Source organism: Phycodurus eques, chromosome 16 (genome assembly GCF_024500275.1).
Source record: "Phycodurus eques isolate BA_2022a chromosome 16, UOR_Pequ_1.1, whole genome shotgun sequence".
Lineage (NCBI taxonomy): Eukaryota > Metazoa > Chordata > Actinopteri > Syngnathiformes > Syngnathidae > Phycodurus > Phycodurus eques.
The window spans coordinates 23,386,599-23,406,260 of record NC_084540.1 but is presented as its reverse complement, the minus strand read 5'-3'; the positions used below and the strand labels follow the sequence as shown (position 1 = coordinate 23,406,260).

General features: G+C 49.7%; 3 protein-coding genes and 1 pseudogene across 8 annotated transcripts in view; 2 read left to right on the top strand and 2 right to left on the bottom strand.

Moving 5' to 3' along the window:
* si:dkey-89b17.4 (zinc finger protein 646) overlaps positions 1–3,628 on the bottom strand; it is a 12,516-nt gene extending 8,888 nt beyond the window's left edge. For 2 of the 4 annotated variants that reach the window (XM_061700083.1, XM_061700084.1), the window contains exon 1: positions 3,209–3,627. The gene's annotated coding sequence lies outside the window, so the exon portion shown is untranslated. Of the gene's footprint in view, positions 1–1,160; positions 1,790–3,208 lie in introns of all 4 variants that reach the window. The other 2 variants (XM_061700082.1, XM_061700081.1) reach the window with 2 other exon arrangements.
* On the top strand, positions 2,593–11,342 carry thoc6 (THO complex 6). The gene is made up of 13 exons (XM_061700137.1): positions 2,593–4,511; positions 5,175–5,266; positions 5,328–5,392; positions 5,471–5,574; positions 5,650–5,687; positions 5,760–5,808; positions 6,287–6,358; positions 6,427–6,529; positions 7,002–7,051; positions 7,121–7,183; positions 8,006–8,116; positions 8,182–8,310; positions 9,731–11,342. The coding sequence occupies exons 1-13, from the start codon at positions 4,497–4,499 to the stop codon at positions 9,809–9,811; spliced, it is 972 nt and encodes a 323-aa protein (XP_061556121.1). The 5' UTR covers positions 2,593–4,496; the 3' UTR covers positions 9,812–11,342.
* Positions 8,571–19,662, bottom strand: med15 (mediator complex subunit 15). Of its 3 annotated transcripts, XM_061700106.1 has the most exons (20): positions 19,450–19,662; positions 18,691–18,846; positions 18,447–18,611; positions 17,762–17,849; positions 15,874–15,925; positions 15,761–15,784; positions 15,546–15,695; positions 14,544–14,683; positions 14,193–14,471; positions 13,834–13,905; positions 13,669–13,761; positions 13,487–13,605; positions 13,288–13,415; positions 13,092–13,226; positions 12,954–13,017; positions 12,450–12,516; positions 12,218–12,375; positions 10,956–11,122; positions 10,788–10,886; positions 8,571–10,098 (listed from the first exon to the last, which is right to left on the bottom strand). In XM_061700106.1, the coding sequence occupies exons 4-20, from the start codon at positions 17,837–17,839 to the stop codon at positions 9,962–9,964; spliced, it is 1,962 nt and encodes a 653-aa protein (XP_061556090.1). In that variant the 5' UTR covers positions 17,840–17,849; positions 18,447–18,611; positions 18,691–18,846; positions 19,450–19,662; the 3' UTR covers positions 8,571–9,961. The 3 variants fall into 3 exon arrangements, with proteins under 3 accessions (XP_061556090.1, XP_061556089.1, XP_061556088.1); XM_061700105.1 differs by lacking the exon at positions 18,447–18,611 and having other exon boundaries at positions 18,682–18,846; XM_061700104.1 differs by lacking the exons at positions 18,447–18,611; positions 18,691–18,846 and having other exon boundaries at positions 8,575–10,098.
* Positions 16,576–16,684, top strand: LOC133415528 (5S ribosomal RNA; annotated as a pseudogene).

Below are 19,662 nucleotides of genomic sequence, written 5' to 3'. Positions count from 1 at the left end.
CCACGCGCTATATAGCAAAGTGGCTATTTTGTAGTGTATCCGCTATATAGTGTCGTCACTGTATCCTGCAACAGTGTTGTTTCGTTCGCAAACGTTTCGTTCAGAAGAACGACGCCGTCGGGTAAGCGAGTCGGCCGGGAAACGGAACTGCTGAAGCGTTCTGTCACTCACTTCTGAATCTTTGGCGAATGACCAATGAGCAGGCGGCGTGCAGGCGGGGGCGGGACTTCATTAAACGTACTGCCATGTGATTTGCGATTCGCCGGCCTTGTCACTCACTTTGGCGAATGACCAATGACCAGCCAGCGCCGTGCAAGCGGGGGACGGACTTAAGTGAACTGAGTGATTCGTTCAGTGAACTGGTGTACTGAGGAACTGAAGAGTGATTCGTTCGTGGAACTTCTTCGTTTGTACTACGCGGTGAACGTACTCACGAGGGACAGCTTTCACTCGCAGCCGTTTCTTCAAGCTAACGGCTAATGTTGAGTCAGTCAAGCACATGAAAACAAGCACACATTTAAAATAAATGTAAATTAATAATAAATGTGTTTACGTACACTACATATCAGAAGAATCACCTTTTTTATTGTCATGAACATGCATGCACATGAAATTTGTTCTCTGCATTTTACCCATCACAGTGAACACATACACAACCGAAGCCGGGTGTTCGAGAGATATAGGTAGGTGATCATTTAGCCGAAGGTTTCTTTTTGTTTTTTAATCATCGCCCCACATTTCCTAGTTTACAATACATGACAACAACAACGCATAGTCCTTCGGTGAATGTGTTGAGTGAACGTGAACCTCAGGGATGGATCGTTAAATGAACGAGGAAGCACTTGAATGATTTGGTGAAAAAGAACTGAACGATTCGGTGAACGAATCTTTTGAATGAACTGATTCGAATGATTCAGTAAACTCAAAAGAACCGCCGTGCCCACCGCTATCCCGCAAGGAATGTTGAAAGGTAGTAAGCAACAATACTCACTAGAAAATCTAGTTGATCCCATTATGCAGTGTGCTGGTCAAGAAGAAAACATTTGGTTTCAAGTCGTGGCCCAAAAATACCATCAACACGAATGTCCATTAAGTTGCCTGTATTCATTTTGTACAATAAATTTAACACAATGTAATGCAAATATAGTGCATTTACTTACGCAGTATTTGGGAAGCTCAACCAGCCGACGTTGATCTGGCAAGTTGTGACGTCATTAATGGCGCCTAAGTAGTGTTCCAAACTATTTTTCCTTTCAACTATATGTAGCAACGTGACAAGTAGCTGCCATCTTGGTGGAATTGATGTATAAAAAAAAAAAAACACGTGGAATGAATACATCAAAGGCCTCTAAAATCCTCCAGAAGAAATTAATTCAGGAAACCAATGACTGACTGACGACGTACACGAGCTATTCCACTTTTCCATTTGGCCTATTTAGCTAGAGTTTTTCGGGCCGTTTAAACCATCACGTTTTTTTTGGACGCACACACTTGGAGAATTTCTCCCTAAGAGTTTCCGACCGTTTTTGAACTGAAACTTGGTAGCCAATCGGAGAAGGGCTTCCCCGTGTAGCAGACCAAAACCAAAGGCTTGAGGAGATATGTTGAGAAATGATCAAGTTCTCGAAGGTGAAGGTGTTTTTTGACCAGATTTTCAATAGGCGCTATCACACAAAAATGTTCCAAAAAAAGGCCATCTTTCCAACGTGCGTAGATTGTTCATCAGCCAGGTCACGGCCGCCGCTGTCATCCGCAAAGGTCGCATCGAGGTTCGTTGAAGATGTTTCACCTGTAATCCAAAACGCTTCTTAGTTGGAAATGATCATGACCGGATCATGTTCCCGATGCAAAAAAACATTTCTCCAGAACCCATCATCCGATTTTCCAAACTCCCGGTGCCTCGTACTCACGCCGAAATGGCCATTCAGCATTTGGATCGTCACTTTTGGGAAATCCTTGCTACAAATGCATCCCATGACGCAAGGTGTCGATCATTTTCCATTTCAGGGCTTTTGTTTGAGTTTCAGCATGAGATGCAGTGCAAAAATATCTTTGACGCAAGTACAGCATCACAGCACAACACAGATGGACAAAGTGCAATGTTTGCATTCATTTTGGTAAATACACTTAAGAAAAAGCCATTGAACGGGATTATAACAGATTTACTCGTTCAATGTTTCTCAGGGAAGTTCCGCCACCTGACGTGGATCCGCTACGTTGTAATCACTACAAAAGGTTTTTTTTAGTGGACTTTTGAGGGAACTCCCTGGGTCACTCTGTAAAAATGTATATTGAGTGATTAGGGAGTCGGGAACGATAATTGATTAACTGCGTTTGGAATCATTCACTCATTCCTTCCTCCCGAATCACTACAACGGGATTTTTAGTGGACTTTTTAGGGAACTAGGTCCACCATATAAAAATGACAAAGTAGGAAATGAGCGAAGGGTTCCGAACGCAACCATAAACTTTGATATTTGCTCCAGCAGTGTTTCTATGGCAACATGTAAGCCAACAACACAACAAAAGAAATAAACTGGTTTATTATGCGTCCACGTGTTGTTGACGCGCGTGTAAAGTTGTCACTCGTCTTCTTTGACCGACTTGCTGGCCCAACGAAGAGGAAAGATGGAGCGGAAGAGTGGGCCGCGGGGGGCCGCCTGACCTTGGCCCGACTCCAGCGCGCATCTGCCGGACAAAGCCGAGCATCTTCCCCGCCGCACGGTTCCCATTTTACGGAGCTTTGTTCTACGCACGGTTAGCACGGTTGCTCCCGCCCGCCTCCGTCACAAACGAGCCTGCCCGGGTTCGGTCCCGTCCCCGCAAAATGAAAAGGGCCTTCTCGCGGCGAGCGTGCCTCCCTTCCCGCAAACAGCCCACCGGTGAACAACATGTTTGACTTTGCCGAAAACGCCATTTTGCACAGAAACGATGAGCAGCCCGCTAACGTCGGCTAGCTAGTTAGCACCTGGCCGCTCGTCGCCGCCGCCGCAAACGGAACAACAGCACGACCGACACTCAACAAATGCGCACAAGACGCCAGCTGTCATCCGCAATCTTTGTATTGACGGCGGATAAGCCGCGGCCGCGTTAGCTCGTCCGCTAGCCGCCGAGCTAGCTAACTAGCCCGCAGCTACACAAAGATGTCGACCCTAATCGAGGGGGGGGAAGTCGCTGCTTCGGGAGCCGCTCCGAGCGTCAAACTTACCCGTCCGCCGGCTTCCGCGTCCCGCTACGAGAAGCGAGCTCGGTCGGCGTGCGGATGCGAACCTTGTGCCCTCAGCGAAGACTCGCCATGTTTATTTGTCGTGCATCTGCTGCTTTGTTTTTTTCTTTTTCTTTTTCTTTCCTTCTCTCCTCCACGCTCGACTTTTGCCTCTTGGCTGTCCGCCGCCGCTACGACGACGACGACGACGAAGCACTTCCGCCGCGCAGGCGTCGTCATGCGCGCGGCGCCGCGACGCGACGAGCTGTAAAGCACCACAAACCGGCGACGCGATTTGACGTTTGTGACCCGCTTGTGCAACTTGCCGAGAAGCGTTTTCATGCAACGTTCGCACCGGCGCCGCAGAGGCCGGGCCGGGCCGGGCCGAACCGAGCCGAGCGGGAAGGAGAGGAGCGCCATGTTGGCTCGCTGACCACCCGACACAATTTATTTGTTTTGTCCTCGTTTGAACACTTCGACTGATTTTTGTTTGTTTGTTTTGTTATTGTTTTTGTGTTTTTGTGATCACACACACGAACGAACCGTCGGCCATCGGGACAAAAATAAAAACGTATCGAGATGGCTTCGCCTCCTGATCTACCGTAAAAAAAAAAAAAAAAAAAAAACTTTATTGGAAGCCACAATTTGAAGAAAACAAAACAGACAAAAGAGGAGCCAGGGGATTTGAAATAAAAACATTAAATGAAGACCATCAACAATTCTAACTGCTTCACAGTTAAATATGGTACTCGTGTATTGTCTGGTTTAGTTCCCAAAAAGAAAAGGAAAGACGCTTTGAAAGACTAATTTGGATTTGTGGATATGAAATTTCACAACACTATTAATCAACTTTAAAACACAGACTGGTTTAGTATTGTTGCTATCATTATTGAAGAAACCTAACCATACGTGTTTTCAATTCCAAGCCACAGTCAATATTATTAATCATAAAACGGGATAGACATTTCCACAATTTGTTAGGACGTATGACATTGCCAGAATAGGTGTAGCAAAGTCGTTCCGCAAAACGAAAAATCAACACAAATGTTTTACTTGAACTCAAGAAGATCATGTTTGGCAGAATAGTAACTTAGAAAGAAGTGTCTTCGTTTATTTGTATGGAAGAGTCCAAATCCAAATGCTGTCGCAATTTTGCTAAAATCATTTAGAAACGGATTATGACGTTTGTCGGATGCTGCGCCTCTCACTACAGTTCCCAGAATGCCAAGCGCGGTGACGCCATAACAGCGCGCTTCCGCAGCTTGGCGCACGAAAGCGACGCGACGCGAAAATGGGCCCCGTCGAGGTAAACTTCATTTGTCCCTTTTCGAAACATTTTCATTTGTGCTCAAGTGTAAAGCTTCTTTCATTCGAGCCTCCCGCGCACCTATTCACTTATTTTTGCACGCATAGAGAACGTGAAGAATGATAAAGGTTGGAGTCTTTGTACAGTTACGGCGAGGATGCCCCATCTTCGAAATAGGAAATGAATATTAACTATTTCACACAAACTAAAGTAGGATAGAAATCTTTTTTTTTTGTCATAGTAGGGTGCCACGGGGTTCAACTTTTAGTTTCCTTTTAAAAATAGAAAAAAAAGACAAAAGTATAGAAGTCATGACGTCATCAACATTTAACCAATTCAAATAGTGTGACTACTGCACGCTAAAGAAACATGAGAAGACTTCGTCCTTGTGCCACTGGGGTTGCGGTAACAGGAGGGAGGGAGGGAGGGAGGGAGGGAGGGGGGGGGGGTGGTCGTCGTCGTCATCGTCATCCAAACGGGGTTTTCGGGCATCAACGGTACAATTTCCCGGGCAAGCGTCGTAACTAGGCGTCCTAAAACTCTTATTGGTCCTCCTCGATCGCTGCCCGTGGCGAACTCCAAAAAAAAGCCCTTAACGAGCAAGTCGTGCGGCGTCCTTAACGGCTCACGTGGCACCTTCATGAGCATGTGACGTGTCCGCAGCTGTTGCACATGTCGGTGTTCTCGCAAAGTTTTTCGCCGTGCGGACGCTTCCTGGCGGCGGGGAACAACTACGGAGAGATCGGCATCTTCAGGTGAGCGATGCGACGATGCGGATGACGACGATTCGGATGATGACGAAGGCCGCGCCGTCAGTTTGTGCGCAGCTCTGAGTCCGGACGTGTCGGAGGCGGGTCGGAAGCCCGTGCTGACCTTTCCAGGTGAACGAGGTCGTCGACGCCGTCAAACGTTCGGGCGTCCGTCCGTCTGAGCGTCTGTCCGTCTGCCGTGCGTTCCAGCTCACGACGGTCCGGTCTTCTGTCTGGAGTCCTTCGGCGGCCATCTTCTGAGCGCCGGCGACGGGTCGGTCAGCGCCTGGAATTGGGCCGAACTCATCAAGAAGGTTGCGAGCGAGCGCGACGGCCAGACGGCCGCGGCGGCGTGTGACTCACTTGCGCTTTCTTGTGTTTCCCTTCAGAACGTCAAAGCGCTGTGGACCAAGAGACCCCAATACAAGTGAGTGTCGGGTCCCGGGTCGACGGCGAGCTCGGGGCCGGTCACGTGACGCGCCTTCTCTCTCCCGTTTAGGGCCAGCATGGAGATCCCCGAGATCAACGCCATGGCCGTCAACCCTCGAGTGAGTATGCGAACGCCCGTCGGCGTTTCTTCCACGTTCTCGACGCTCACTAGCGCAGTTGTAGTGCTTTTGGCCTTCCGTAAAGCCGTTTGAGCGTCCTATTGGTCTGCCGAATTGTCTTACAAGTGAGGACCGATAGCGTACTAGGACGTGGATTTGAAGAAATGCTTAAACGGCTTCTCGTAAAGTCAAAGCTTTTCCAGTGGCCAGCAGCCTTTTCTTCACATTTGGAGCAAAAAAGAGAAATTCTTCTGCATAAAGTCCACTCCAGATCCCTCCGCAGTGATTTAATGGCTTCAGCCCTCCAGTCAACGGGATGGTCCACGAGCTAAAATTCCCAATAAAGGGATTCGGTAATAGGGAATGATGAAAGACGGCTGCGTTCCCAACCATTCACTCACTCCTACTCCCTAAGAAAGAAGGAACTACTTAGGTCCACTGTATTAAAAAAAGGTGTGCGTGTGTGTGTGTGTGTCAGGACAACAGTGTGGTGTTTGGCGGCGGTGACAACAACGTTCACGTCTTGGACCTGGAGAACGGCGTCTTCAAGGTGCGAGCGAACGAGCGAGCGTCGCGAGTCGGCGGCCATTGTTGACATTTGCGCGTGTCCGTCCGCAGTCCGTCTTGCGGGGACACTCGGACTACGTTCACTGCCTGAGCGTGAGGGAGCGCGAGGGCGAGATTCTGTCGGGCGGCGAGGACGGCGCTGTCCGGATGTGGGGTGAGTTTTTGACACATTCCTGAAATTCCAGCGCTCCCCAGATTTTCCACGTTATCAAAATTCCCATTTTTCACAGAATTCCACAATTTCCGTGTTCCCAAAATTGCCATTCAAGTGAATGAAAGCCAACTTTCCCATTCCACTTGAAAACTCTTCGGCTCATTCAGAACATCATTTTCCACATTTCAAGAATTCCACACTTAATTTATTTTTTATTTATAAGAGGTATTTGCCATATTTACCAACCCCTGCCACATTTCTTGACCAATTCTAATCATTCCAACATTTTAGGAACTATTTCACATTCTCCCATTTTCCAGTTGAGATATTTCACATTTGAACTTCTCCTCCTTCCACATTTCTTGACCGATTCAAAATGTTCAAGCGTTTGTGTTGGGCGCCAGCCCTTCGGCGTTCACGCACAATGCGGACACAAATGGAATATTAGCGTCGTCTCGTTGTTTGTGTGCAGACAGCAGGACGTCTCAGTGCGTTCACTGCGTGGACGTGCACAAGTACCAAGTAAGACATCTTCCCTCCGGCATGTGACTGCAGCGTGCCGTTAGCTCACGGTGTCGCCATGTTTGTCAGAAATGTGCCCGCCCTCAGTTTGGCAAGTGGATCAGCTGTTTAACGACCGACTCGGATTGGATGGTAAGGAAACCAAAAATCCAGTACGGTGAACCTCCGCTATTGGCAGCGAAGGTTAAGGATCCAGAGCCAATTGTGACAATCTGACAGTCCAAAAGGGTTTATACTCAAACTATATTACGAGTTTATGTTGCGGGCAACTCGATGAGGCTAACGAGGCAGTCAAATGCAAAATAGTTTTGGAGCGCCACTCGGGCTGTGTTAATGACGTCAGCTGTCGCACGATTATGACGGTGTGATGTCAGCTGATTCACTTTGCATAATAAATATTGAACAAATCAATTCTGAAACTCGCTCAGCGCGAAACTGACGGCGGCGCCTCGGGGCGGCCGATGCCGACCGTGCCCATATTTGGGAGCGCTGACGTCGCCCCCTGCAAGGAAGTCGGGAGGGTTTCCCGCTAAGTGGACCGCAACTCCGCAATATGTAGTTGTAATTTTTGCAAAAGAAAGCTTTGCTTATTTTAAGGAGCAGCAGCAGCAAAAAAAAAAAAAAAAAAGGAAATAAAAACGATGCGTGTATCCCAATACTAATTTCACGGCAGCATCTCCGAGTTTATAAGCTCGTTCGTGGTCTGAAGTTCCACGGAGAAAAAGAAAAAGCGCTACTTTCGTCAACATGAAACTCCTCACTCCGACTTCATTCCTTGGCCGCAAAATGGCGTCATAGTAAAGCTTCTATTGCTTTGGCCTGAGCACAAAACGGCGAATAACGAACAATTAGGCCAATAGATGAATTTGTGAATGCCGAACGGCAAATATGCGGGGGTTCACTGTCCGTGTAGTCCATCGCGCGGTCCTGGTTCTGATAGTGGTTTTGGTGCAGCTGTGCGGCGGGGGGCCATCGCTTTCCCTGTGGCACCTTCGTTCTCTGACGCCGACGTCCGTCTTCGAGCTGAACGGCTGCCAGAAACGAGCCAGCTTCTTCCAGGACATGGTGAGCAAAATCCGCCTCGGCCTAACTCGCGCTTAGCTTCAACCCGCCCGTCCGTCCCGACGCAGATTCTGGCGGTGGGCCAAGGCCCCGCCGTGTCCCACTGCCTGCTGGGGGGGCAGGTCAAGGCTCAGATCCCGTGCACGCCCAACAACATCAACAGCCTGGAGCTCAACACCAACAGTGCGGAACACCAGGTACGCGTCATCCTGTTTTGGGACAATCGTGTAGCGTGCCACAAGTATGGATGAGAATCGAAAACCGGTTCCTAATCATTCGATTCCTTGGAACCTTTGTTTGCTTCCCCGACGATTTCGCTGATCGATTCCTCTTCGCGTCAGAGATGGTAACGCCACAACAGTCACTTTTGTTACTATTTCATCTAGGGCTGCGACTAACAATTTTTATAATAAATCTGTCCATTTTTTCGATGAATCAGAAAAAGAAAAAGAAAAAAAAAACTAATTGCCATCCCTTTATTCAAAAACAGGCCATTTAAAAGTGACTGCAAAAAAATGTGCAGATTGTGGCTATTTTTATTTGATGTATTTATTTTTCCAGTTTTGTTTTTGCAGTGGGCAAATAAATGTGTTAAGGCTCAAACATTAGATAATTTACTGCCAGCAAGCTAGACTTCAACAAGCGAGCTTTCTAAAAAATGAACGTGGTTCACCCTAAGCATTGCAGCACTTTTGAAACAAAGAGCCAAAAAATATTCTTGCGTATAAAAGGTTGTTCGGAGTTCCGTTGCCGTGGTCGTACGACGTGTGCGCAACTGTAGGCAGCACAATATGCGGGCATCCTTATTTTCGTGAAAAACATGCAATGTGCAGATTTTTTATTTTTAGCTTAGCGTCACCGGAGGCACGTGCTCAAAGTATCTACGATGTCTAAGATCAATGCGCTCGATTCGCCGACTTCCAGTTTCCGAGGTTATGCTTTATACATTGCGTCGTCACGAACTTTAGGTTTTAAAAGTAACAAGCTCGTGTTTTTTTTTTTTTTATAAATGTAAGGAGTACATAGTACAGATGTTTCAAAAGAAGTAAAAATAAAAAGTTACCACAAAAATAAATACTCTTAAGTACTTTTTTACTTCCCGCCTCTTTGTTTTGTGGCAGTCGTGTGTATGATGTGTTGAGCCGCCGTCTTCTTTGCGTGTTAAAACGTGTTGCGTGACAGTCACGATTAGGACCAGACCAGATATTTTAATGGACAGATATTAACCCTTTTGAAAAGTCAAACTTGACTATCTAGAGGAAGCAAAAGCCGTAACAAGGTTTCCGTAGGTGAACCTGCGCAAGGATCGTTACCGAGGTTGCCGCTTGCACCGGGGCGGGTAGGCGAGGGCGCGGCGAAACAAAAACAAAACGGCTTATTCTTCTTTGTTGTACAGTTCAACAAATGCAAAAGGACAGTATTATAAATCAGTCAAATGTTCTGCCTATAATTCCTCATCTTTTTTTGTGTTAAAGGGCCAAAAAAGGTTGTCTTCATTGCTTTTTTTTAAAGGAATGGGCCAATTCATCGGTTGTCCGAATCGTACTCTGCCGAATATGGGAATTGGCATCAGTCTGAAAAGAAATCCCTTTAGGTCATGACGACGATGTGTTTCAGGTGTTGACGGTGGCAGGAAGCAGCCAGTACGTGGACGTGTTCACCAACGTGTCCTACAGAGCCTTCTCACTCCGCTTTTGAAGCACACAAACGTCAAGTTATCATTGTTTTAGTCTCTTGAATAAAATGTCATTGTGCGTGTACAAGCGAGAGGTGGTCTTGTGGCATATGAAAAGGGGTTTTATTGATCTTTACAAGAGAACGAGTTGTCATCTGGTTGTGCTGGCGACTTCACGCGGCGGACAAGCAGGCCTGGCGGACGCTCTGCGCCCACGTGTGCAGAACCTCCGTCAGCGAGTGTTTGTCGGGAAGCTGCAGCAGCTTGGACGCCAGGGTCCTGTGCACCGCCTGCAGGAAGTGGTTGGCGCCTGCGCACACGAAGTCGGGACACACGCACGTTGGAAAGCGGTCTCTGACTTGTTCCCAAATAACTAACAAAGTTTTAGTGGGGCTGGATAGTTCCCAAAATATCCACAAAATCCCTTTGGAGCGATTCAGAATCATTATTCCTGACTCAAAACTTGATTTGGTTCCGTGATCACGCTTGTAACTTAAAACATCTCAAACGATCATTTCCCATTCATTCCAACCCTAAATAAATAAATAAAAAATGGTACTGTGTATTTATGAGGAAAACTAGCACTATAAATTATACAGTAATGACAAATCTGGATTGAAATTCAGTTTTGGTCACACGACCTCAATTGAATGCTGTTCCTACTGGTGTGTCTTCCTTGGCCACACGGGGGCTGTATAAGACACTTTGTTGCGGCAGTATTACGAATCCCACTTGAGTGCTGGAGCAGCCAATCATATTGCAGCTGGATGTGTCCTGCCTAGATTTCAAGTGGCCTTCATAAAGTGTTAACCTGAACTCATCAGTGCAGCACTAATATCAGTTGTACGGAGATAATGTAAGGATTCCTGGTGGATTTTGAATCGATAATCTAGTCTGCTAGCGATACAGTCGTATCGGTTTATCGTTCCCAACACTAGTTAGCATTAAGCTAGCGGGGCCTTTCATCGGGCAGTTTTGCGGCGGGGGGGTCGCACTTACCGTACTGATCGGCGTGGTCGGCCCAGTAGGGACTTTGGTCTGGATAGTCGGCAGGAACGCTGAGCTGCAGTGGAGGAACACTGGGGAGGTTTTTGTCCTCTGCGGCAAAAAAAAAAAAAGAGGTCAGAGGTGATCGGCGAGGGTGCGGGTGGCGCGTTTCTCTCTCACCCAACTTGCACACCAGGTGCACGGCGCCATTGTTGCTGCAGTGGGCCGGGTCCAGGTGCACCAGGAACTTGACGTCCAGGCGGGCCACCTCCCCCTGCAGGATGTCGGGGACCGTCTGGCGCTCGTCCTCGTCCGACTTCCTCTTGCGGGACGAGACAGGGGGACCGCTGGGGGGGGGGGGACGCCACATACACCGCTCGCAAGAAGTTCCCCGTGTTTGGCTTTGGGGTGACTTTTCAGGATGGACCTCAAATGCACTGCATATATAAAACTTAGCGAACAAGCAAGTTTTCAATAAACATAACTGTTGTTGCTTATCTTGACCACTGGAGGTCGCACTGACGCCACATTGTATTGCAGTCCCATACTGCAAAATGTCAGTCAGCAGCTTCAGTTGAAAAAAGGTTGCTTCGGGCGAGCTCTTACCATTTATTTCATGCACTACTGCAACTTGTGTGTATTTTGAGGTCTAAATGTGGGGGACGACTGGACCCCTTTCTGGAAAGTTCCAACTTAAGTTTGCAAGATGTGATGAGTCAGTCGAGGTTGTCAAAATCTCCAGATGGAGGCAGACATTTATGGGAATTTAAAAGGATTTCTACAGCTTAAAAAAAAAAAAAAGCTCAATCCAGTGCAGCCCCACACATTCATGCTTTGGCACCCGCAGACTCACCGCCCCCCAAAGTGTTTTTTTCAGGGACCGTGGCCCAGTTTTTCACATAAACGGCTTATTGGGGGCATTTTCCCACTTATTCTAACTCTTTGGATGAATTTTTTGTTTCCATGGCAATTCGTCTGGGTGCTAATCATTTGTGGATTTTCACTATTTGCGCTCGGGCCCGGTCCACTGTGATCGATCTGTAAGTTGCACAAAACGATCGATCTGTAAGTTGCACAAAACTGATACATATTGTTGAAATCGATTTTCAGATCGCTCATATTTGCAACAAGATGCTAATCAATAAATGTGAATATTTTCCAAATGTACCCAAACAATGGGAACAATTTGGAATTGAATAGGCCTGCGCGCATCTTCTGTTCCGTCCCAGAAGTTAAATCGTGGTGAATGTGGCCCCTGAACTCAAATGAGTTTGACACCCCTGGCTTCGAGTGCCACAACAGGGAGACTGGAGGAGTCACAGAAAGGCATACAAGTGAACATCCTTGGGCATTGTGGGTTCATCCTGAAATGCAGCCCAACGTTCCTGACTTTTTGGGAGACATTTACGGAAAGTCGCCCGTTTGGGTCGCGTGCGCCTTACGTGATGGGGGGGCCGTGAATGGCGGCCATGGCGGGGGCGAAGGTGCGGTGCAGAGAGTGGTTGAAGACGGGCGAGCGGAGGTTGGCCATGACGGCGTCCAGGAGCGGCTGACACAAATACTGCTGCTTGGTCGCCAGTGGGGGCGGCGGGGGGGTGGGCTGAATGAACGAACGCACACAAACACACGCGTGGGCATGACGACGTCGCGGCGGGTGATGATGTCATAACTTACCACGGCCATGTCGTTCTTCAGCTTCTCCAGCGCGATCTCGCACTTCTGCAGAGTCTTCAGAGGGCACCTGAAGGGAAGGACACTTAGAGGACTGTCGCCATGGCAACGTCAGCTAGCCGTCCGTCACCACGGTGCCGCGAGGCTGTCGTCACGCCGACCTGGAGTCCCAGGGTGTCGCCACGGTAACACGGACCAGCTGTCGCATTGGCGTTACGGACGGCCCGTCGCTAGGCTAACGTGGACTAGCGGACTCTCGGCACGGTGACAAACGGATTAGCAGGCTGTCGCCGCGGTTATGTAAATTAGCTGCCTTTCACCACAGCTAGGATACCGTAGCCGTTGTGAAACGGGCTAACTGTCACCACGGTAACGTGCCCTAGGTGACGAAGAGGCCGGCGCCACGGTACTGTGCGCTAGGATGTTGTTGCCATGGTAACATGAACTCGCTAACTATCACCATGGTACGACTGTTGCCGCGGTAACGTGGCGCGGCACGAGGGTCACCTGGTGTTGGGGTCCGTGAGGATGTTGAGGAGACTCTTCATCTTGCTGAGGTCCTTCTTCCGTTCTGACGACAACAACAACAAGTCAACACTCGTTCATGGGAAACGCGTTAGCATTTGGACCCCCACCCCCACCCACCTTCGTTCTTGTCAATCTTGTTGATCATGCGGCGTAGTGGCTCGATGTATTTGGAAAGTTGTTTGAGTTTCTCCATGTACTGCTGGTCCTCCTGGGACGCCGCCCCTGCCGGACTCATCACAGAGTTCGGGTTTCCTGTTGGGGGGCACACGTTCACGTGATGTGCTCAAATGGGGGGGGGGGGGGGCGTGTGTACCTGGAGTGCTGAGCGGGCCAGGGGAGGGGACTCCATAATTCTGGGGCGTCCTGGCGGTTGAGGGACTTTGTGAGGGCTGGGGGGACGGGCTGGGCTGGAACCCGCCCGGAGACGGCGTGGGACCAGAGCTGGGGACAGGAAGCGGCCGAGGGTTAAGCCGCAGACAGGAAGTCAGGAAGGCGAGGACCCGCGCTCCTACCTGGCCGAGTTGGGCTGCGAAGCGGGAGGCTGAGGAGAGGGCTGAGGGGGCGGAGGCATGGACTGGGGGGTCTGGACCTGCACGGGCGACGGCGACGACATCATCGCGTGCTGCTGCGCCTGCCGGGACGAACCGACCGGATGACCGACGGGCCCTGAAAGTGCACGGGTTAGAGGTCATACCTGTTGAGTTACAGCGGCGTTGGGGGGTGGGATGGACGGGGCCGGGGGAGGGCGGGTCAGCCGGGCCGGCATCTGCATGTTGGGTCGCACCAGCTGGACGGAAGGGGACCCGTGATTGACGGGAGCGGTTCCTTATTTGAGTCCATCGTGAGGGCTGCGACTCACCTGTCCTGACGCGGCGGCCATCTGCGCCTGCACGGCCGCCGCCTGCTGCTGTTGCTGCAACGCCGCCCGGACCTGACACACACACACGCGCACACGGGCATGGGGGTGGGGATGTTGGGGATTGTGCTCAGGTAGGGAGGGTACAAGGTTTGGGGGATGGGGAGCTTAGGACCGTACTCGGAGACGGGGCTTTAGGACACAGCGTGGCGATGGGGCTCAGGTGGGCGACTCTTAGGGACGGGGGTCCGTTACGGGGCTTGAGGACAGAGGCAACGCTTTGGCACACGGTGTGGCGATGTGGCTCAGTTAGGGGGCTACGCTTGGGACCGGGGCACGGGTATGCGTACGGGGGTTCTGACCTGGAAGGCCTGCTGCATCTTGAGCTGGTGCTGCTGCTGACTCAGCGAGTTGATGGGGACGTGCTGGGGAGCGGGCGCCATCTGCGCGGCCAGAGACTGCGGAACCATGGCGGCCTGTTGCTGCTGCAGGAGCGGCTGCATGGGGCCCGGCTGCGCCTGCTGCTGCTGGACCATGTGCTGGATGGACTGCGCCTGCGCCTGCGCCTGCGCGTGCTGCTGCTGCAGCTGCAACTGCACCATCTGCTGCTGCTGCTGTTGCTGCATCCTGGACTGATGCATCTGCGCGCACAGGAAGCGGGAGCGGCTGAAAGGTGGCGAGCGAGCGGTACCTGGCTGTGGTTGTGGTGCTACCTGGTTCTGCTGCTGCTGGTTCTGCTGCTGCTGGGCTCTCAACTGCTGCTGAACCTGGAACTGCTGCTGCTGAGCCTGGAACTGTTGGAACTGCAAGTTCTGCTGCTGCTGCTGCATGGACAACTGGGCGGGACCCCCCACTGAGGACCAGGAAGAGGAGCGAGGGAGGTAGAGAATGAGGGGCGGAGTGTTGCGCGTGTCGGCGTGCTCGCGGTTAAGGCTTCTTTATACTTTATAGACGTCACTGCGCCTGTCCCGCGCGCAGTTTGCCTTTATCCCCGCGCTTAACCCACACACGCAGTATATGCATGTGAGGTGCAGTATTCCTTTTGTCCACTTGGGGTTGCCATCCTCACATTCTCCACGATAGAAGTCTACCGAAGACTGTTTCCTGCCTGTCGTTTGAGGCCCTCTGTGTTCAGCGATGGCGTCGATCGGCGCTACCGGGAGGTGTGCTAAGAATGTGCTTGTGTTTATTCTATTTAGTTAGTGTTTGTTTCTTGAAGCGATTTGAAGAGCACCAGCAGCTGTTTCCACCCTCCCTCTATCCAAACCACCTATTTTGGATTACAATTCTTTCTAACTAGCGGTGGTGGACTATATTCAATTAGCTAATGATGTTTACATCACCAGAGACGTGCAGTCGCGCAACTGTCCTGTAGTGTACTGCACCGCACCGTACAATAAAACAATCTGCGATGCACTGAACCCACAATACGCGAACTGTGATGTAGCGACGGGCAATTGTAGACAGCTTTCTTTATCGATGTATTTGTTCTGTATTTGCCGTGTTAGCTTTCATTCTGTACCACATCTATTGCCATTTTGATTTCAATTTTGGGTTTTAGCCACTGCTGTCATTGTTATGTCACTGTGCTTTAAACGATGTCTGCGTATATGTGAGCAAGCAAATCCGCCCTCGGGTACAAACAAAGTTACCGAACCTAACCCAACGACTCCCCGGCCGAGCGAACACGCGGCGAGGAGAGGAAACGCACTCACAGGGTTGCGGGTTTCCAGACACCCCGGGCATGGCGTGCTGGCCTATCTGCCCCATGGCCCCCATGGGGGCACCGGCGGGGCGGGGTCCCATGCCGACGGGGCCCGGGCCTCCTCCGACGCCCGTCAGGTTAGTCAGGGCATTGATGGGATCTGGCGGAGACAACGCACGCAGTTACAGGCGCCACCCGCGTGCGGCGACACGCGCCCGCACTCACCTGGACCTCCCAGGGTTTTCTTGTCTGTCAAAGAGAAACAAGGCAGGGGTCAGGGGTCAGGGGTCAAGCGTCAGGGGCGACAGGACGGGGCCAACGAGCGGTCGGTCACTCACGGATGTCGCGGTAGTGGATGATGAGCCGGGCCACCAGGGACAGATACTCCTCCTGCCAATACACACCGCCCGTCATTGGCACCTTCACACGAGACCTTCACCGCCCGCCAGCGCCGCCGCGCACCCGCCCACCGCGAGCCGGCAGACTACGGAATATGGACCCCTTGAAAACGGACCTGGGGTCCTTATTCGACGGCGGAATGTGGACCCCGCGCCTGTTCGCACGCAATGCAAATAATTTTATGTTCTTGACTAGTAACCCTACAAAATAATTTCTTATTAATAAAATATGTTTTCTTTCGGTGACACGGTGGACGACTGGTTATAGCGTCTGGCTCACAGTTCTAAGAACCCGGGTTCAGACCCCGGCCCCGCCTGTGTGGCGTTTGCATGTTCTCCCCGCGCCTGCGTGGCTTTTCACCGGCCACTCCGCTTTCCTCCCACATCCCAAAAACATGCGTGCTACGTTGATTGGAAACTCGGAATTGCCCGTAGGTGTGAATGTGAGTGCCAATGGCTGGCGACCGGTTCAGGGTGTACCCCGCCTCCTGCCCCATGACAGCTGGGATGGGCTCCAGCACGCCCGCGACTCGCGTGAGGAGAAGCGGCTCAGAAAATGGATGGATGGATGGATGGATGTTTTCTTTATGTATAAATTAGCGATTGAAAAATATTTTTGGGTGGTGTTTTGCTGCCGGCGCCGCTTACGGCCATGCTACCCTGAGAACGCACAACCTTGGAAGCTAAGCAGGGTCGGGCCTGGTTAATACTTGGATGGGAGACCGCCGGGGAATACCAGGTGCTGTAAGCTTGTGTAAGGAAAGGAAAACCATAACAAAAAAAAAAAACAACTGGTCCTCCAGGTTGGGAGTTGAGCAGTAGGCCAATCACCTGCTCCCGTAAAAAACTACGGATTACAGAAACCGCAATTGCGTCCTAATGTGCCTCATGGCACTGAGCCATGGCCCTATCTAGCTATCTAGCCTTGCTGCTGGTGCACAACAGTATTTGACAGCAATATAAGGTCGAAGGCCAAAATGAACGATGCGACGATATTTTTTCAGGGCATCGTCATCGCGACGTAAGTGTGCGCAATAGTCACATCGCAGGGTTTGCTGCGATGTTGGTGTGCTGTAATATACTGTGACTCAACTTTAATATTACAAGTGACCAGCAGAGGGACATGCCAATAAGGTGAGCACCCATGTTACGGTAAATTATAACACTTCGAACAAGACACAGCCCAGTGTTGCATACGTACCTTCTTGTATGACGAATGACACAATCTACACCTGCTGCAGTTCCTACTTTGCTTTTCAAAATTAAACTACTGGAGGCAGGCACGCGGCAGCTGCGTGAGTACGCGAGGTGCGTGCAGGAACATTGCCTCAATGGGGGTGAACGTGTATTGTACTATTTTGTTTTGTAAGAGTAAATAAATGATTTTGTTAAAATAGTCAGCCAGAACTGCGAGGAATGCAAAGTTATCAATGTCCTTTCCCCGTCCTACTGTGTTTCGTGTTTTTGTTTGCACATTAAGGACAAAAGTCATATTTTAGTTTTAATTCATTAAAAAAAAAAAAAAAAAAAAAAAGACCATTCAAGCAAGTTTTTGAGATTGCAGGGTTGCAGTTGGCTACTAGTGCGGACTGAATGGGTGGCAACAATGGGGAAATGAAATGCCAGTATTTGGAGGGAAAAAAAGTTTTTGGACCAGTGAACTGAACTTTGAACTAGTTGGCATAGAAAACAAACTTTCCCAACACTGATCCTGTATATTGCGGGTTTAAAATATATATATATATGTTTTAACCATTATCGTGCAGCCCCCTTCCCCTATTTTGGGGGGAGGGTCCATTTGTTACGTTCCAGCGGCATTGCGACTCACTCTGGACTTTGCTTTGACGTAAACGTGGTTCTCCATGTCCGTGCTGGACTTGTTATGTCCGCTTCCCGCCTTCCTCATGGCCTCCTCGCTGCAAACACAACACAACACAACATGCTTCCTTGTCATTATTATTATTTCATATTCATTCTTTAGAGCTTACATGACACACAATCATGTTCCGCGTACAAACGCACTACAGCGCATTCCACGTTACATGACATGCTGCTGTACGACACACTACGTGTTAATATGAACATACTCGTGAATTTTCAAAGTTGGAAACTTTCCATGGGAATAAACAAGAGTTTATGGGAATGAACCAGAAAGGTCACAAATGGAAAGGTGGCTCTTCATAAGGAAGTTGAATCATAGCTGGAGAAAATATAGTTGAGCATAATCCCGACCACAGGTGTGTCCAGTAGCCGAGTAAGAGTGTCGTGACCTAATATTTACAAAATTAACCATTTTAACTTCCCGTGGAAATTCACCAGAAATTTCCCACCACGTTGGAAGGCTACGAGCATCCCTCAATTTTCGATACCGTTTAGCCCTGGTACACACACACACACACACACACACACACAAGGACTTTTTTCCAATCTTAAACCATTATTTATCTGTGACAGACCTCACATATGAAGATTGGAAAAAAACAAATCTGGCATTTAACAGGTTTGATCATTACCGTGCGCGGTGTGCGCCGATCGTCTGAACACCACACACGATTCTTTTCGGCCACTGATCTCAAATCTCGTCCTCGAACACAGAACTCAACATAGCGACGAGCGGGAAACACAGGACACAACCAGGAAGAGGGCACACGTGCTCGAAGTGCGAGAGGACTCTGCATCTTTTCGCACAATTGTCAACAAAAAATAATCAATAAATCAAATCAAATCAAATGTAAAATAATAACGTACCGGCATTACCGGATAACTAGCAACCCTTTATTGCTCAGTGACTGCTTTTTTTTTTTTGGTCAATGTCTTCATGTCTCCAAAGCGTTCTCTGTCCATTGTCCGTCTGTCGTCGTACTCGAGCGGCTCCAACTGCCGGAGACAAATTCCTGGTGTGTTTTTTTGGACCTACTTGGAAAAAAAAAGATGATTCTGATTCTGAAGAGAGGAGGAGCGCGCGATGCTGGCACCGAGACCATTTTCAACAGAAAAACGCCCAACGGGGAAAAAAAAGACCAGCGAAAAAACCCTGGAGGCAGCAGAACGCAGACTTGACAGTCTACTGCGCAAGCTCGAGGTGAGTTCTCAAATGACGCTAATAACGGCTGCCGTTATTAGCCTTTTTGTTTGGGGTAAGACGTGACGGGTTTGTTTTGATTTACGAAGCGCTTCCTTGTTCCCGAGTCAGGTCGCTACTTGAATTGGCTCCCTTCCGTTTTGTCGTCACAATTTTCGAAATGATGACTCAGGAGTTGTCAGTTTTCAATATTGAACTCGTTTCATTCCTATTGAAGACTGCGGAGCCATTCACGCGAGCTCCGCACAGGACGTCTGTCGCCCACAAACGCGATAATACGAGCTTGGTGACGTCACCGGCTCTACGTCCGAAGCACGGCGTGTGTCGTTATCACGGTGCTACAAACAAATGTGCTTTTGAATACTTGCGTCCACAAACAATATGTGTTGGAGCTAAACGAAGCTAGAAAGAAAGACCAAGAGAGCAAATCTCACATTTGAGCGACGACTTTCTGTCTGAACTGAGGACTCCTCCAGTCGCTGTCGGGTCCCGGAACCTCCATGACGAAGACGGGCCGGAACAATAAGTTAGTAGAACGCGCCTGAGATGAAAAATGTTAATTTAATAAGCCAGACGACGACGACGGTGGTGATGGTGGTGGAGGCGTCTTCTCCTTCTTCTTCTTCTTCGTCTTGCAGCAAAATAGC

Excerpts from the sequence above, each read along its gene's own strand:
- thoc6 (XM_061700137.1), top strand. Across the intron at positions 5,688-5,759 it reads ACCAAGAGACCCCAATACAA|GGCCAGCATGGAGATCCCCG; the intron begins GTGAGTGTCGGG and ends TCTCCCGTTTAG. Across the intron at positions 6,359-6,426 it reads TGGAGAACGGCGTCTTCAAG|TCCGTCTTGCGGGGACACTC; the intron begins GTGCGAGCGAAC and ends GTCCGTCCGCAG.
- med15 (XM_061700104.1), bottom strand. The coding sequence starts at position 19,517 with ATGGAGGTTCCGGGACCCGACAGCGACTGGAGGAGTCCTCAGTTCAGA. Across the intron at positions 13,227-13,287 it reads TGGCCCGCTCAGCACTCCAG|GAAACCCGAACTCTGTGATG; the intron begins GTACACACGCCC and ends GCCCCCCAACAG. Across the intron at positions 13,018-13,091 it reads CAAGATTGACAAGAACGAAG|AACGGAAGAAGGACCTCAGC; the intron begins GTGGGTGGGGGT and ends TGTTGTCGTCAG.